The sequence below is a fragment of the Plectropomus leopardus genome, chromosome 13 (assembly GCF_008729295.1).
Source record: "Plectropomus leopardus isolate mb chromosome 13, YSFRI_Pleo_2.0, whole genome shotgun sequence".
NCBI classification, from domain to species: Eukaryota; Metazoa; Chordata; class Actinopteri; order Perciformes; family Serranidae; genus Plectropomus; species Plectropomus leopardus.
Window position 1 is genome coordinate 25608780 of NC_056475.1, and position 19045 is coordinate 25627824.

The window sequence follows — 19045 nt, forward strand, 5'->3', positions numbered from 1 at the left end:
AAATGCTAAAATTCTGGTTTCGTGAGCTCATCTTTTTGTTCAGTCAGAATTAAAGCTATTTTGTTATACATATTAAAAGTGCAAGAGAAGTATGCAGGGTGCATCATCTCAACCCATCCCTTAAATTTAGAAATATTTTACTCTAATAAAATAACGAGTGTATAAGATCTGTTTGGCCATATTTAAGATGGTATGAAATATTTCACTCATGTTTCTGGACATTTTCCGCTAACAATGACATTCATGGTAGAGTTTGGTAAATCTAAAAAACAAACACAAAAAAGTCATAGGTATTACCAAAGTTGTTAAAATAAATCTTAAGCGGAACATCCAACCTATAGTTATTGTCACAAATTTCAAACTACAGAAGTACATTGCATTCACAGAATAAAAAAACAAAAAAGAAAGACACTTTATCTTGTAATTATGAGATCCTAAGTCAAGTAAGGTGCCACATACTGGCCACTGCATGTCCACAGAAAGGTAAAATATCAGCTGGTTTGTGAAGCATCTCATGTTGGTTCAACTCAGTTCCACAAAAAGACAGCGACTTCAAGCCCGTCATAATGGGATGTCTGCCTGAACAGCCCCAAATTTTTGACATGCCTGTGCAGTGTTGACATGCTAATATTTCTTCCCTCCTCTTTAAAAAAAAAAAAAAAATTCTCAATGTCTTATACAAAGAAGGAAGTAAAAGCAGATAAATTGCAATAGCGGCATTATTCACTCTTATTTTGTGTTACGTGACGATTGCGAGATCCTGATCTCATTATTACGAGATCTTATCTTGTAATTACTATATAAGGTGTCAATTTTTTAAATTCAGTTAATGCAATGTGCTTCTGTATCAACCTGCTAATGGTGCAGAAGGAAAAGTCAGAGCATCCCTGAAGTCATAGACTGACCATGAATGTTGGTACATTTCGTGGCAATCCATTCAATATTTGTTACTCAGTTGAACAGTTAAGACAATAAACTTTCCCACCTGAAACATTCCATTAAAAACAAACAGTTTCCAACAATTATACCCTCAGTGGTTCAGTATAATAAGATTAATCTTTTTGGTAAACCTGTTTGCAGCTGGACATTGTAATTACTTTGCAATCCACTCCTTCTCCCACATTCCATCCGTTCGTACCAGTCAGATCTTCGCCTCCCCACTTCGACCCTTTCCATTCCACATTTAAATCTACCGACTTGTACCTCAATTTTTGCTACACCCACTGTACCAGCCTCAGCACTGGACTACGTGTTAAGTCGGCCCTCATCGGGGACTCGTGGAAATTCCCTCGTCAATTCTGTGCCAATTCATATGACCTTGAGCTTCAGTAAATTATAATGCAGCCAAGTGCAAGACTCTCGATTAGGGGAGCGAATTCAAAAGGAACAAAGAATGTGTGTTCTCACTGAGGCGAGTGTGCTGTACACTGGATGTCCAAGCACACATTTAGTTTTAATGTATTCCACTACTGCTTTACTTTGTGAATATACCATCTGATACTTAAATATAAAAATATTTAAATATTAAATAAATGTTAAATATTTTTCTACCTTTTAGTCAATGGCAGCATGTCTCCCAACTTAACATTTCTCTATTAAGATTTGAGTGTTATTAATGCTGTTGCCTTTTCCATGTTTAATATACCCTCTTGCACATCTCCCATGTAATAAGAATCCAAACAGTTATATATTCCCATTTTCAATCAAAGGCGGACGTAACCTACATTTGGAGTTAAGATGACGGCATGCCATCCATGTCTTGTACAACTGCTTGAAGCTTTGAAACAAATTCTTGCCCCATCCTCAGAGTCAATTATTTTAATTGCCTTCAAAAAATGATGAAGCTTTACACCTTTGAAAAACACAAATATTGAAAAACACACAAGTCACAAAAGGTATAAATCACACAACAGATGACTTTAAAAGTGATGTGACACCAAAACAGACATTGAACTAATCAATATATACAGTTACTGGAGCATGTACAAAGAACCAGGTTAATATGCAGTACACTGGGCACATACCAGCTATTGTCCATTGACATAATACAAACACTGTAGCTTACTGTGATTAAATCATGAATATTAATACATGTACAGGGAATTAGGTGGGTCATTAAGGTGCACTGGCACAGGTAGTGCCTCCAAATTTCCCATGTTTAATGCATAACAAAGATAAAAAAGCATAAAAAACAACAGTATTTAGAAACAGCATCAATTTTAAAGATAAAAAGTAACAAAATGTTAAGTGCAACAAGACATAGTGCATTCAAGAAATGTAAGAAGGCTTGATTTCAATTTGTCAAATACCGACATTTGGTCAGTGGCCGTCAGCCTGAGACACTGCTGCACAGAGATACTCTTCAGTGGCAGTATGACATGTCCTGAGTGGCGGCACTTTTAGAGTGGGTGGGAGCAAAGCTAGTTGGGTCGAACACTGTCCTTTTAAAAAAAAATGCTTGTGTGCCCCTTTGGATCATTCTTTGTCGCCTCTCTAAATTCTGAGGTTTTTGCGGGTCCTTCTTTTTTCCTTCTCAGCAGTTTTTTACTTTTGGGGTGAATAATTGATTTGTCGATCTGTTCATAGCTGATGGGATCAATAGATGAGAGGAGTGGCTACTGAGAGTCAGTGCAAACTTTTAGGCCCAGTAGAATGAACAGTTACGTTGCACTGTCAATGTAGTTCTGCTGCTTCATCTGTGCCCAGAGTACACTCTGCGCTCCGAGTGTGATGCAATGAATCGCAACAAACAGTGTATATATTTAAACAGCACTCTTAATGAACAATCCAGCTCCAAAAATATAAAATCTATTTGGGGCGGCAAATTTTTTAATCGTGAAACTAGCATATTATGCTATTGATGTATGTCATGTGACATATGGCGTTAGTAATAAGCGCAAGTATTTTAAGCTTAGCCATGTTTTTTTTTTCTAAACCTAAATATGTTCTTTGTTGCCTAAACTAACAAAGTAAAACTCAATACGAAGTTTTTTACCTACAGTCTGAGTTTGTTATAGAAAAGACTGAACGCATTTAATATGCAGAAACTGTACATTTCTGGTGAAAACAGAAATTTCTTTGTTTACTTTGAAAAGAGATGATCCCCGTGTGACACAGGAGGGTTAGGCTAGTGCATCATATTTTATAGAGATGGGCCACTGATCAGGTGTTGTTATTTGACAAGTTGGGATTGAGAATGTGTTACTGATAAATATTTCAGAGCTTTATATCAAAACTGAACAATTATGAGCTTAATTAAAATAGTAATTTTCCAAATCATTGGACTGTTTTTGTAAATGCAAATACACAGAATCTTGGATCATGTTTTAATTCAGTGTAGTCTAAACCTAACATTGAAGTGCTGCTTTCTCACATGACAGCAGACACATTTATTCAAGTGTCATGGAAATAATTAGCTGTTGTGGCGGGGGTCCAGTCTCATGGATCACCTGGACTAGTCCAAAGTTACCCGATTCCATTTTTCTTTTCACATAGTAAATACTCTATAAAAAGACAAGCTTAAGACATAAATTTCTGCAGATGAAGTAAAGCACTTTGAAGTTTTTGAACTAATTAGTTACAAAATGATTGTTATGGTCACTTATCACTGTACACTGTACAACAAAACGGTATCATGCCTTCTGACAGATGACGATCAGTCAGAATACAATAAACAGGAAAGATACATGGACGTCCATGCATTTCTTTGTGCAAAGCTAAATCTGACGCATACAGTTATACAAACACGTAATGCATGCCTGTAAGCTCGTGAAAAAGATGTGGAATTGTTAAAAAGTGTTGAATTTACAGCGTTATAAAACATAGTTGCAAAATGTACCACAGAAGTAATTTTGAAGCTCCGTTTGTGTTGGAATTTGATAAACACGATGCTCTGCTACACGAGATTCAGTGTGATTTACACTCTGCATCAAGTTGACCAAGCTATGTACAAAGTGCCTCATGTTTGACCACCTTGATTCATCTTTTATAAATAAAATACAAAAGCTGATAATTGTATTTGACCCTATGAATGAACACTTTTAAGAAGTTTTATTCATGGGTCTTTGATCAGTTATCTTCAAGGCATTCCACAGATTTTCAGCTGTGTTTCAGAAGGGCCAGTCAAGGACTTTCACATTCAACATCTGAAGCCCTTCCAGTTTGAAGTTGGCTGTAAGTTACTATTTGGTGTCCTGCTGGAACGTTACTGCCCTAATCTAAGATCGCTGGCACTTTAAATCAAGATCTCACTCAGTGTTTGCCTATATTTGGTGGCATGCTCTCATCCTCATATCCCTACAAGTCTTCCAGTTCCTGCTGCTGCAACACAGCATGGCGCTGTCAACATCATGTTGTCTGCACTGTAAATACACAGTGTTAACTGCGGGCAACTTAGTTTTATCTATGAAACTTTTGCTTCAAGTTTGTAATTCTCTATCACATGCCTATGCTTTGTAAAAAAAATCTGAAGGGGAGTTTGGTACTTTTTCAATCTAAGCAGATATTGTTTGGCATGCAGAAAAGGGCATGATATCTCTGTGGCAACTTCTTCAAAGTTCATTATTTATTTTCACTCAACAATAATTTCGTAGCTGTGCATGGGATAAATAAAATATCAAAACTTCTTCACCAAAAGTGCAGTTTTCTCCAATTCCCCTCATGCCCAGTGCCTATTTCCACAAGTTGACCCAGTACGTATCTATAAGATGAAGATATACTATGCAAAATTTTTCTTAAAAAAAAAAAAATGCAAACCTGCACAGCGCTCAGGTGAGCTTGGAGCAGACTATGAGCAGCAGCCATCCAAGAGATACACTGCGCCCCCCCCACAAATATAGAGAGGCAAATCACTAAATGAAAATGAATCTAGGGTTGGCTTTTCCTTTCACTTTTACTTGCAAGCGTGTTTATGAACTGACAATCCTGCAAAGCATACCTTTGATGCCTTTTTAACTTTAATGCTCAAATAAGTAACATCAAGAAAACTATGAATTTGCTGCCAATGTGATGAGAAAAAGTTTTAGGTTCAGAGCAACAAAAAGTATGCAGTATGTTTTGCAGATGTCTGCATTGTGCTGCATTGGCTCAGTTAGCAAGAACTAGGTACTGTTTACAGTTTGACAGTATATGACGAAGGTTGTTTTTTTTTTTTAAATGACTGTCACGTAGCTGAAAACTGTACTAAAGATCATGTAGAAGAGCAGATATTAATGCCCAGGTGAAATATTCCTAATGCTTTAACGACACAATGTCAGCTGTCTTTTTTACTGTCAGATAGAAACAAATATTGGCCTATGACTGCTTCCTTCGATTGCTTTCAGAACAACATTGAAAGAATAATAAATACAACTGAGAGAGAATTTTCTGCAACCATAGTTTGAAGTTGGTAGTAAAAAAAAAATGTAATCATTACATAGTCATATTTATACATTGGTAGCCAATAGTCTTGTCAAATTGTAATTTAGTTAGTTAATTTCAAAAAGTTATTTTTATCATAAACGTTACCAACTGCAGCTTAAACGTCAAGCCAGGATGTCAGGATTTTGTCCATTTGTTAGAAAGTTTAAAAAATGATGGTAAAGTTAAATTTGTAAAACAAATCTAAGATCTGCATTTCTGATTGTAAGGCACTTAAGCAGTTAAAAGCCTTCAAATTTGTATTTACCACTCTTGATTTCACATGCAGGAACTTGTTAAGTGCATCTGAAGGCATCACCTCACGACAGATTAAGTTGATGGTGAACAACTATTTGTATATTTCTGGGATCCAATTTGGGCTGTCCTATGTTTTTTTTTTTTTTTTTTTTTTAAACGTATGAATACCTCATCAAGTATATATAATGAAGGTCACATGCAAAACATCTAAAAATTGTCTTTAACCCTGCAAGCTTGCTGTAATCATGGTTCACAGACTTACTGCGTATGTAAAGTAGCATTTCTGCTCCTGCTGTAGACGGTCTCTCCACTCACAACCAGCATAGCTGTCAACAGGTGATGCCTCACAGCGCTTCAGATAAAAGCTTTAACAGTTCTGAACAAACAATCTCAATTATGGCTAAAAGGAACAAAAAACTTTAGCAACAAAATAATGATTACAGGACAGGGCTAAGAGCTATTAGACTGAAGATGTAGGGAAACAGTACCTTCGTTAAAGTTTATGGAGGCAGCAAAGATGAGTCACTTTCTGATAAATAAAAAAAAACAAACTTCTACTCGTGAAACAAAATCGGTTTAGCCAAACCTGCCAGGATCTTTGGTACATGGACTGAGATTATCTCTCCAATCATTTCGGGAAAGCTGACCTTGGTGGGGAGCGACTGAGCCTGGACAAAGAGGTCAAATGTAAACTGGTGGAGCTTCTTTACCGTCTGAAATAGAGGAAACACAAAAATATGACAACATTTGATTATAATTTACTACAAGCCAGTGACTCGGGAAACGTGACTCATGAAAACATATGGTGCACCCAACTAATGAAAAACGGGATGGAGAGCTCTGAATCAGAGAAGAAACTCATCCATTAGGCCTTCCTACCCTGGAATACACGATTAGATTTTAAGGCGTCAGATTCTGCCTGTCCTAGCTTCAAAGCTGCATTTTTCTGCGGGCTAATAAGAAACACAGCATCAAATGTGATTTAATTGCTTGCATTGCCAGGAAACATTTTAAGCAAAGTGGTAGAATTGCTCTTGCTTTAGACTTTTTGCCATGCTTGTTTAATTTGGTAAAATGCACCCACAGATTTCCTCACAAACTCAATGTCCTTTCCTTCTGTTGGAGGAAAGAATACATGTTAAGATGTAACAATTCATTAGAAGTTATGTATCTTACCATCTGCAGAGAGTCCAGGAGTCGCGTGAGCTGGTAGAACCTCTGAGGACAGTTGGTTGCCATTCGATAGTTAATGACGCGGTCGAGCTCATTGATGTAGGTGAGACGCAAGTCATCAAAGCACTTCTGGCTCTTCAGACCCTCAACTGGTACTGATAAAAACAGAACTAGAATTAGTGGCTCGTGGTTGTAGATCTTTGCAAACCAAGTCATGTTGCAGTTAAATTTTACACCCATGCTTGTCCAGACTCATATGGCAGCTGACAATGCTTCATATATGCATATTGCTGCAAAGAAGCTACATATTTTAAAACATGTATGATTTAAACATCTTCCCCTCAGCACCAGGCGTCAGCGTGTGAGCACATAAAAAATGTTTTAACAAAGCAACTTACGAATGCTAAAAAGGAGTAGGGCCTTCATGCAGAGGAACTCCTCCTGAGTGATCTGCAGCAGCAGGAACTCCTGTGAGAGATGTCTCATCCGTATGCAGTGGTCATACATGGTGGAAATGTGCATCCTGTGTCTGCAGACATAAAAAGGTAAGAATGAGAAATAATGGAAAAGTTCAAATCAATGAAAGAAAGGCAAATTGCTCTGCACACTGGACATTTATTTTGAATTGATTAACTGGTGAAGAGGAAAGAATGTCAGAGGTTAGAGCTGTTATCTAATGGGGAAATTAACAGTGAAATATCTGTTTAACAATCCAGAATTTAGCTTTGTGATCTTTGACATCTGGAGCAAGATGATAAAAACACAACTCTGCTACATTGCAATATCTTCCTTTATAAATGGCTTTAAAGTTTAATAAAATACATAGTGACTTAGAGTCAAAATTCTTTCACCAAATTAATCCCTCAAATCATTTGGCCCTTTACTCCAATTCTCTTATGCAAGAAAAATGGAAAATTGGGAAACTTTTTCTTCTTTCGCTAATTCGTCTCAGAACTCAGGACAAATCTTTCCAAAAAGCTATATTATTAAGTTTTTATCATTTCTTGAAAAGAACAACTACGTTATCTTTTAATGATTTGTAAACAAAATACTATACTGAGACTTCATGTTTTTTTCCAAATTTTTTATGCCATTTTCGACAACATACCATAGTATGACGTTTTTTATGCCATTTTGGATGACATACAATACTATGACGTTTTTGCGTGATTTTTGACAACATACTATACTATGACGTTTTGGGGTCATTTTTGACGACATACTGTACTATATTGCTTTTGATGACTTTTGGGTGACATATATTGCTGTGTCATATTTGATGATTTTTGGGTGACATACTATCCTAATTCGTTTTTGCTGATTTTTGGGCGACTTACCACACTACGCCATTTTTGACAATTTTTGGACGACATCCTACACTATGTCATTTTTTATGTTTTTTGGGCAGCATACTATACTATGTCGTTTTTGACAATTTTTGGGCGACCTATTATATTGTGTTGTTTTTGATGATTTTTGGGCGACATACTCTACTATGTTGTTTTTGACAATTTTTGGGCGACATACTCTACTATGTTGTTTTTGACAATTTTTGGGCAAATTACTATATTATGTCGTTTTTTCAGGTTGCAGACTTGCAAAAATAAGATTTGATCTCACAACCTTCTGATCATGAAGCAGGCACCTTAACTGTCAGAGCTAATCCTCCTAACATGTACCATGTTGTCAAAGTTTCCTTTGCCCAGTGAAGTCTGTCTAAAATTGACAGACGCCGATACTGATTTTTCCCTACCATATGACCCTTACATTAGCAGAGCAGACAGATATTAGCCAAGATTTATTTACTGAGTTACAAAGTGCTTCACGATACCAAACTATACAATATCATCTTAAATCTCAGATCTTAAATATCATCTTTAATCTGTAAATATATATAACTTTGTCAATAAGACAAACCAAACACTTCACCTGATTTATCTGCCAAAGTGATATACGATATTTAGCTGAGAGATATATCGTTGTAGCTGATAGATCAGGTGAAGTGTTTGGGTTGTCTTAATGACAAAGTTATATATATTTAAGATGAATTTTTACCAACTTAATTTAGTGAAGTTTCCCTGCCAAGAATTTCATTTTTGGATTGACTCATAAAAACAGTTGAATTTTTGACACTGCAGAAACCAAATTTTCTGTTCCCAGTAAGATTTGATTCAAGGCCCTCCAGTCATGAATTTTCCATTTCAACACCATATGACCCTTATATCAGCAGAGCACACAGATATATCAGCTCATATTTTATTTTATTTATGCCATAAAATATCATTTGGCTGTAGATTCATAGTTTAGTTGTGACTGTGATATTGCAGAACAAATTAAGGCACAATAAGTTGAGTGATATATTGTTTTAGTTGATAAATCAGGTGAAGTTGTCCTGAAACAGGTTAAACCAGTATCAGCAGATGCGTCTGTTGAAATCAAGGAATATCTGTAAAGAATGTCAAAGTAAAATCTGAGGTAACTTACAAACTGTGATGTAATAACATAGTTTGTCCATTCAAGAGTACTGACACTATCCAAGTGTATGGCATTTTGGTTGTCTGCGACACAGTTGTCTCCTTGTCTTGTAAATGTATCGTTTTCCCCAATTCTGGCATTATCCCGTTAAATTTCAGCCATGGATTTTCTACTGGTGCATAACCACTGTGTTTGTGAGGTTCAAACTGCCAACCAAGGAGACTCCAACCACCCGTCTTTTCCCCTGAGCCACACTTCAGTTATTTATATCATTTCAGACATTCCCTTTACCTTTCAAATGTCGACAGCAACCATTAAAAATCACCTGTCCTGAAAAAAGGCTCGATCCCACAACCTCAGAGACACAAACCAGCCGTCTAACCTATTGAGCCAAACTGTTTCTGTTTCTCTTTCACACTCTTGTTTGGAAAGCAGTTTTGTAAAATTCACTTGCCTGGGTGAGATTCGAACTAATGATATCATAGTTTGCAGGCAAACCCTCTAACCAACTGACAGACATTCAACTGTATTTTAAGTTGCACGTCAGACTCTTCTCTAGGAAGCAGCCTGTAAAATTTACATGCCCTGGATAAGGTTCAAACTCAACATTCCAAATAGGTTTTTTGTTTGTATATTCATTAATTTATTTACGAAAAAATATTTACGAAATTTTCATGTTTTGGTCTACAACTGATGTACACCAAGATGACGTGGAAGTCATGTGCCCTCCAGTGCCATCTAGTGGACACTGGAGTACTACATCATGTAAAATATTTCACTCCAGGGTCCAAACTCTCTGCATGCATTATCCAACTTTCACAGAAATAAATGGCTGGTTTAGCTGGAGTTCACCAGAACCCTAACATACATGGGGGTGCGACGGCCCTTTTATCACTGCTTGCAGCTTTAATTTTGACAGGCTATTTTAAGGGATTCTTGGCTGTTTTTGGATGTTTTTTCGATATTGTATACTATGACGTGTCTCAACATGCCATACTAATAGGTTTTCAGCTGTTCTTTCGACATTGTATACGATGACATGTCACAACATGCTATACTAAGTAGTTTTTAGCTGTTTTTTGGGCATGTCATATTTTGACATTTTTCCCCATACTATAGTATAGCATTTTCGGTCAGTTTTTTCACATGCTATTTTCTGGGGGGTTTTAGCCTTTTTTGGATGTGTTTTTGACATTGTATTCTATGACATGTCTCAACATGTTATACTAAGTGGGTTTTAAGTGTTTTTGGACATGTCATATTTTGACATTTTTTGCCACACTAAACAGTATATAGCTGGAGTCCCGAAGAAGTTGACACCATCCCCAAAATATTATGTAAGTTTGCTGTGTGGTTGTGGAAGGGTAGGTAGACAAGTCCTGTGATTCTAATGCTGAAGAGAAAAAAAAAATGTGTACGGAAAAAAATAAATGTCGATGAGACAACATTTAAAACAATTGAAGGAAATGTGGTAACACAACTAGAAAGAAATGAGCTAAATGTAAAATCCCATTTAAAATCCTTATAGTCTAGTTAATTGCACAAAAATGGGGAAAAAAAGAGAAAAAAAAACCCACAATGCAGAGTTAAACTAGTGCAACAACTAGAGCAACACAACACTGAGCATGAAAACCTCATTGGATAAGCCTTCAGGAAGCACCAAAACAAACTAGAATGATTACTTCAAAAGACTTATTAGTATATTACTGTTTTTTGTTGATGTTTTCACTTTATGTTTTTGTTACAGTTGAGGAATGTGTCATTTATATTTTCTTTGTCCTTTACAAATCTTAAAGGTTTACTTTGTGAAGATTGTTATCGTGATCTGAGACTACAGCAAACTGCATGAACTGTTTATGAAACAAACTGTAATAGTTTCTAAGTATCTCACTACACAGGTGGAGCAAGGAGGGAACATGGCAGTGGAACTCAGAGGAACTAGAGGACACACACTTTGGACAAAGCCGCATCTCACCACCCTGAGACAAAGGCATTGGGAATTCCTTCCATCATGGTGAGAAGGTGCTCATTTTCAGCAAATCTAAACCTACCCTGTCTATGGCACCTCCAGCAGAAAGACCAACAACGATAACTTGACAGCTGTGCGAGCAGTCCTTTAGATCAAAATCAACCTATAGATGAAGAGACAGGGAAATTCATGATAAAATTGTGTCTAGTGTCCCCTGTCAGTATGGGCCACCCCCCTCTTATGATTTTGGCTTTGATTAGAACGACTTGTTCTCACTTCAAGCATAACTTTTTACAATCTGTTGCTAATTTTCCTAAGACTATCTCCATGTCTAATATCCATAGTTTAGGCTGCGCATGATCCTCAAATTTAATGACAATCTTGGGCTCTCTAATGACAGTGACGGTCCTATATGATACACTCACCCTTTACCAGAGAGATGCAAGGACTTATGACTAGGACCATAGAGGCAAAACCTGTACTAACATGTACTGCTCCACACATTGTACTGAAAAAATTAAACGTGTTACATTTTCCTTACAGAGGATGATGGTGACCCTGGAATGGCATTACTGTTTTACCCAAAACTTTGTTTAGACCCTTTAGAAACTTCTCTTTTAGCTCTGATTTTGTTTCTCTGTTTTGACGACTCTACCTTTGGAATGAGTGAGTGAGTTTGCACTGATGAGAGCCTGCCACCTTACTAAAGGTAAAATTGCTACCATTTCCATCAAGATATATTTTTGGAATATTTTCACAACTTTTGCATATTGTGGGCAAACCGAGGACTCAGCACATCCTCAGGGGACACCTGTTTGCTTGGTAGACTAGACAACCATGTTAGAGTATGCCAACCTTTACAAATTGCCTTCGATAAATATGATGCCTAAACCAAATCAAATAATCCCGGTTCACGAGACAACGCTTTGGCTGACCATGCAGCCACAACTGTCTTTCTTTTCAGTAAAGCTCTGTCACAACCTTGCTGCTCCTACTGCTGTGGCACTCTTACAGGAGACCGCTGGCATGAAGAAGCATAGGTTGTGGCTCTCCCATGGATGTAAATATGTGTATATGCTGTGATTCCACAATGGTAGCCACATTGTGGCTCCCACCTCCCTGTACCCACTACTAGCCCCCTTCTGATATAGTTTGCAGATAGATTCTTTCCTATATGTGATGAGTGTGCAAATATTTTGTAGGATTAGAGATGTTATCAAACTGTCCTGAGATATAGACTTGTATGAAGACCCACTCTGCTTCTATCGCAAAATGTTTGCTGAAAGGCAATCTATTCAAGACACATTACAGAGGTACTCACTTCAATGGACAATGGCTGAAGACTGCAAATCTATTGAATCTGCAGTTGAACAAAAGTTGTCCAGTTTCTTTCTAGTGACACTGTGCAGCAGCATCCTAAATGGGACATGGTCTGCACCTGAGCAAAGCCACTGGTCCAGACTGTGATATGTCCTGCTTGTCACCAGCACAGTAGTCCAGTTTGGAGGTCATCCAACTATGATCCACGCATCCCACTGCTAGAAGGTACCTCCTCCACCAGGCACCAGAGAGCAGCAGGATCCCTCCCTACCCTGGAAGTCACTCCCTCGTCACCTGCAGATCCTGCAGTTTCAGCTGCACCCTACAAGGGACTGCGTCACGCAGGCCCCAGAGGCCCAGAGGAAGAGTTGCAGACTCGTGGCAGCTTTGGACCAAATGAGAGATCTTTCTCATGCAGTTGAAGATTTTACAAACTCTACAACAAAGGGCGTGTCTATGGTCTTGCAAGTAATGACTGCTGAAAAATGAAGACTTCTCAAATTCATGTAGGACCCGATGGAACTTGTGCTGTTATAAGACATTTAACCAACAACATTACGACCAAGACATTTCATAATCATGTTACCACCACTTGTATTACTGGGTTGAATCAACGTGAGGGACATTGTCTTAAGTAATGTTTGAACTGGTTTTGCTTGTGCTTCAAATCTGGACTGTTGTTAACCTCCTGATCTCCATGTGGAAACCATTTGTCACTAGAACAACCACATGGCTTTTAGACAAAGTGTGTTTCAAAAAACAAAAAATAAATTGTGGATTGATGAAACAAATACACATTTGGGCATTGCAGGCTTGCCAATCACCAAGTCTGGGGTAAGCTTCCAGCCACTCACTGGTCTGGGCCTTGATCTTGCTGTATGCCAAATGTGTGATCCTCCTGTCTCCTGCCCCCTTTCACAATTTGCTTATTTGATAGCCTGACTATTGTGTGCACCCACCCTCCTTACAGGTCTACATGTGAATACACCCCACCCCCGTTTCTTTTCTTTGTTTCTGATTGTCCCTTTTGTATACTGCATTATGTCTGATCACTTCACCTTTTGATCTACATCCTGCCACATCACTGCCTATACTGTAAGTAAGTGCTTTCATTTCCTTTGTTCTGGGTCAGCTCACTAACTCAGACCTGTTCTGTGTCTGTCAGTTCACCAGTGTGCCAGCATGCTTCAATAAACTCACACCACCACAGCAATTTTTTGGATTGGACATAAATGATTTATTCAACACTATTTTATGGGGGTTCTGGCCTTTTATTTGTATGTGTTTTTGACATTGTATACTATGACATGTGTCGACATGCTATACTAAGTGGTTTTAAGCTGTTTTTTGGACATGTCATATTTTGTCATTTTTCGCCATACTGTAGTATGCGAATAAATTTTTTTCAGTCATTTTTTGACATGCTATTTTATGGGGGTTTTGGTTATTTCTGGATGTTTTTTTCGGCATTGTATACAATGACGTGCTTCAACATGCTATTTAATAATGTTTTCAGCTGTTTTTTGGACATGTCAAATGTCAAATGTTGTTGTCAATGGTCATTTTTCAACATCCTATTTTAGGTTTTTTTTTTTGGCCTTTTTTGGACGTTTTTCGACATAGTATAGTGTGATGTCTCTCAGCATGCAATCCTAAGTGGTTTTCAGCTGTTTGTGGGACATGTCATATTTTGACATTTTTTGTCGTACTATAGTATAGCATTTTGGCTCATTTTTCTGACATGCTATGTTGTGGGGTTGTCAGCCGTTTTTGGATGTTTTTTTTGACATTGTATACAATGACGTGCCTCGACATGCTATTTTATGATGTTGTCAGTTGTTTTTGGGACATGTCATATTTTTTTTGCCAAACTTTATCCTTGGCAATTCAGTCATCTTTACAACATGCATTATTATGTTGTTTTTGGACGATTTTGCAACATTAAATGCTATGGCGTGTCTCTGCACAGTATTTTATGCTATTTTGAGGTGTTTTCAGCTGTTTTCAGGACATGCCATATTTTGACATTTTTAGCTATACTATAGCCTTGCTTTTTCAGTCATTCTTTCAACATGCATTATTTTGGTGTTTTTTGGAAGTTGTTGCAACAATCTATGCTATGGAGTGTCTTTGCACACTATTTTATGCCGCCTTCAGGTGTTTTCAGCTTTATTTGGGACATGTCATATTTTGAAATTTTTAGCCATACTATAGCCTTGGACTGGGCGTGAAAGGTTGTCTTTCTATATGTATCAGCCCTGGGATAGTCTGGCGACCTGTCCAGGATGTACCCTGCCTTCCGCCCGATGACAATGGCTCCAGGATTGGCTCCAGCCCCGCGCAACCCTTGCGAGGACAAAGCGGTTACAGAAAATGAATGAACTATAGCCTTGCCTTTTCTGTCATTTTTTCAATATGCATTATTTTGGTGTTTTGGGTCGTTTTTTGAGGTGTTTTCTGCTGTTTTTGAGACATGCCATTTTTTGCCATTTTTGCCATCCTATAGCCTTACTTTTTCAGTCATTTTTTCAACATGCATTATTTTGGTGTTTTGGGACATTTTGCAAGATTGTATGCTATGGTGCATCTTGGCACACTATTTTATGCTGTTTTGAGGTGTTTTCAGCTGTTTTTGGGACATGCTGTTTTTTGACATTTTTGCCATACTATAGCCTTGCCTTTTTGGTCATTTTTTCTACATGTATTAGCTAGTATTTGCTGTTTTCGGTAGTTTTTGCAACAGTCTATGCAATGGTGTGTCTGGGCACACTATTTTTTGCTGTTTTCAGGTGTTTTTGGGCCATGCCATTTTTTTTCATTTTAGCCATACTATAGCCTTGCCTTTTCTGTCATTTTTTCAGTAAGAATTTTTATTTTGTTTTGGGCTGTTTTTGCAACATTCTATGTTATAGCGTGTTTTAGCACACTATTTCATGCTGTTTTGAGATGTTTTCAGCTGTTTTTGAGATATGTCAATTTCGTCCTTTTTAGCCATACTATAACCTTGCCTTTTCAGTCATCTTTTCAACATGCATTTTTATTTTTTTGGAATGATTTTGAAACATTCTATTCTATGGTGTGTCTGGGCACACTATTCAGGTGTTTTTGGGAGATGTCATTTTTTGACAGTTTTGTCTTACTATAGCCTTGCTTTTCGGTAATTTTTTAACATGCATTATTTTGGTATTTTGGGTTGTTCTTGCAACATTGTACGCTATGGTGTTCCTTGGCATGCTATTTTATGCTATTTTGAGGTGTTTTCAGCTGTTTTTGAGACATGTCATTTTTTTTTACATTTTTGCCTTGCCTTTTCTGTCATTTTTTCATTATGCATTGTTTTGCTGTTTCTGGTAGTTTTTGCAACAGTCTATGCAATGGTGTGTCTTAGCATGGTCATTTTTGCTGTCTTGAGGTGTTTTCAGCTGTTTTTGGGACATGCCTTTTTTTTTTTTTTACATTTTAGCCAAACTATAGCCTTGCCTTTTTGGTCATTTACATGGATTAAATTACTGTTTTCTGTTGTTTTTGCAACAGTCTATGCAATGATGTCTCTTGGCATGGTCATTTTTGCTGTTTTGGGGTGTTTTCGGGTGTTTTTGGGACATGCCATTTTTTTTGACATTTTTGCCATACTATAGCCTTGACTTTCTTGTCATTTTTTCAACATACATTGTTTTGGTGATTTGGGCCGTTTTTGCAACATTGTATACTATGGTGATTCTTGGCACGCTATTTTATGCTGTTTTGAGATGTTTTCAGCTGTTTTTGAGATATGTCAATTTTGTCATTTTTAGCCATACTATAGCCTTGCCTTTTCAGTCATATTTTCAACATGCATTTTTATTTTGTTTTGGGCTGATTTCGCAACATTCTATTTTATGGCATGTCTGGGCACATTATTTTTTTGCTGTTTCAGGTGTTTTCAGCTGTTTTTGAGACATGCCATTTTTTTTTGACAGTTTTGCCTTACTATAGCCTTGCCTTTTTCGTCATTTTTTCAGTAAGCATTTTTATTTTGTTTTGAGCTGTTTTTGCAACATTCTTTGCAATAGCGTGTTTTGGCACGGTATTCAAGCTGTTTTGAGATGTTTTCAACTGTTTTTGGGACATGCCATTTTTGGACATTTTTGCCATACTATAGCCTTGCCTTTTTGGTCATTTTTTCTAGATGCATTTTTATTTTGTTTTTGGGATGATTTTTGCAAAATTTTATTCTGTGGCGTGTCTGGGCACGCTATTTTGTGCTGTTTTGAGGTGTTTTCAGCTGGTTTTGGGACATGCCTTTTTTTTTTTTTTTTTTTACATTTTAGCCATACAGCCATATAGCCTTGACTTTTCTGTCATTTTTTCTACATGTATTAATTTGTTGTTTTTGGCAGTTTTTGCAACAGTCTATGCAATGGTGTGTCTGGGCACACTATTTGTTGCTGTTTTGAAGTGTTTTCAGCTGTTTTTGAGACATGTCAATTTTGTCATTTTTTTTGCCATACTATAGCCTTGCCTTTTCCGTCATTTTTTCAGACATGCATTTTCATTTTGTTTTTGGGCTGTTTTTTGCAACATTTTATTCCATGGCGTATCTGGGCACACTATTTTGTGCTGTTTTGAGGTGTTTTCAGCTGTTTTTGGGACATGCCATTTTTTGACATTTTTGCCATACTATAGCCTTGCCTTTTTGGTCATTTTTTCACATGTATTAATTTGGTGTTTTTGGCAGTTTTTGCAACATTCTATGCTATGATGTGTCTTGGCATGGTATTTTTGCTGTTTTGGGGTGTTTTCAGCTGTTTTTGGGACATGCCATTTTTTGACATTTTTGCCATACTATAGCCTTGCTTTTCTGGTCATTTTTTCTACATGCATTATTATTTGTTGTTTTTGGCAGTTTTTGCAACAGTTCTATGCTATGGTGTGTCTTGGCACACTATTTTTTTGCTGTTTTGAGGTTTTTTCAGCTGTTTTTGAGACATGTCAATTTTGACATTTTTGCCATACTATAGCCTTGCCTTTTTGGTCATTTTTTCAACATGCATTTTATTTGGTTTTTTGGCCATTTTTGCAACATTCTATGCTATGGTGTGTCTTGGCACGTTATTTTATGCTGTTTTGAGGTGTTTTCAGCTGTTTTTGAGACATGCCATTTTTGACATTTTTGCCATACTATAGCCTTGCCTTTTTGGTCATTTTTTTCAACATGCATTTTAATTTTGTTTTTTGGCTGTTTTGCAACATTCCATGCTATGGTGTTCCTTGGCACGACTATTTTATGCTGTTTTGAGGTGTTTTCAGCTGTTTTTGGAGACATGTCATTTTTTGACATTTTTGCCATACTATAGCCTTGCCTTTTTGTAATCATTTTTTTCACATGCATTTTGGTGTTTTTGGCCATTTTTTGCAACATTCTATGCTATGGTGTTCTTTGGGCATGGTCTTTTTTGTGCTGTTTTGAGGTGTTTTCAGCTGTTTTTGAGACATGCCATGTCATTTTTTTTTTTACATTTTTTGCCATACTATAGCCTTGCCTTTTTGGTCATTTTTTCAACATGCATTATTATATGTTTTTTTGCTGTTTTTTTTGCAACAGTCTATGCAATGATGTGTCTTGGCACGCTATTTTTGCTGTTTTTGAGGTGTTTTCAGCTGTGTTTTTGGGACATGTCAATTTTTTTGACATTTTTGCCATACTATAGCCTTGCCTTTTTGGTGATTTTTTTCACATGCATTATTATGGTGTTTTTGGCAGTTTTTGCAACATTCTATGCTATGGCGTGTCTTGGCACACTATTTTATGCTGTTTTTTTGAGGTGTTTTCAGCTGTTTTTGGACATGTCATTTTTTTTGACATTTTTGCCATACTATAGCCTTGCCTTTTTGGTCATTTTTTTTTTCAACATGCATTATTATGTGTTTTTTGGCAGTTTTTGCAACATTCTCTATGCTATGATGTGTCTGGGCACATGTTATTTTATGCTGTTTTTGAGGTGTTTTCAGCTGTTTTTGGGACATGTCCATTTTTTGACATTTTTGCCATACTATAGCCTTGCCTTTTTGGTCATTTTTTCAACATGTATTAATTTGTGTTTTTGGCATTTTTTTGCAACATTCTATGCTATGATGTGTCTTGGCACATTATTTTATGCTGTTTTGAGGTGTTTTCAGCTGTTTTTGGGACATGTCATTTTTTGACATTTTTGCCATACTATAGCCTTGCCTTTTTGGTCATTTTTTCAATACATGCATTATTATTGGTGTTTTTGGCAGTTTTTGCAACATTCTATGCAATGATGTGTGGCATGTTTTGGCACGCTATTTTATGCTGTTTTGAGGTGTTTTCAGCTGTTTTTGGACATGTCAATTTTGACATTTTTGCCATACTATAGCCTTGCCTTTTCCGTCATTTTTTCAACATGCATTTTTTTTGTTTTTTGGCTGTTTTTTGCAACATCTATGCTA

The 19045-nt window shown here is 36.9% G+C and overlaps 1 protein-coding gene across 1 annotated transcript in view; it reads right to left on the minus strand.

Moving 5' to 3' along the window:
* Positions 1–1938: 1938 nt before the first annotated feature.
* Positions 1939–19045, minus strand: part of ar (androgen receptor) — a 62790-nt gene continuing 45683 nt past the window's right edge. Inside the window, exons 6-8 of the mRNA XM_042498683.1 lie at positions 7227–7357; positions 6832–6983; positions 1939–6368 (exon numbers count right to left, since the gene is read on the minus strand). Coding sequence (XP_042354617.1) covers positions 6210–6368; positions 6832–6983; positions 7227–7357 — 442 coding nt within the window. The 3' untranslated portion in view covers positions 1939–6209. The remainder of the gene's footprint in view (positions 6369–6831; positions 6984–7226; positions 7358–19045) is intronic.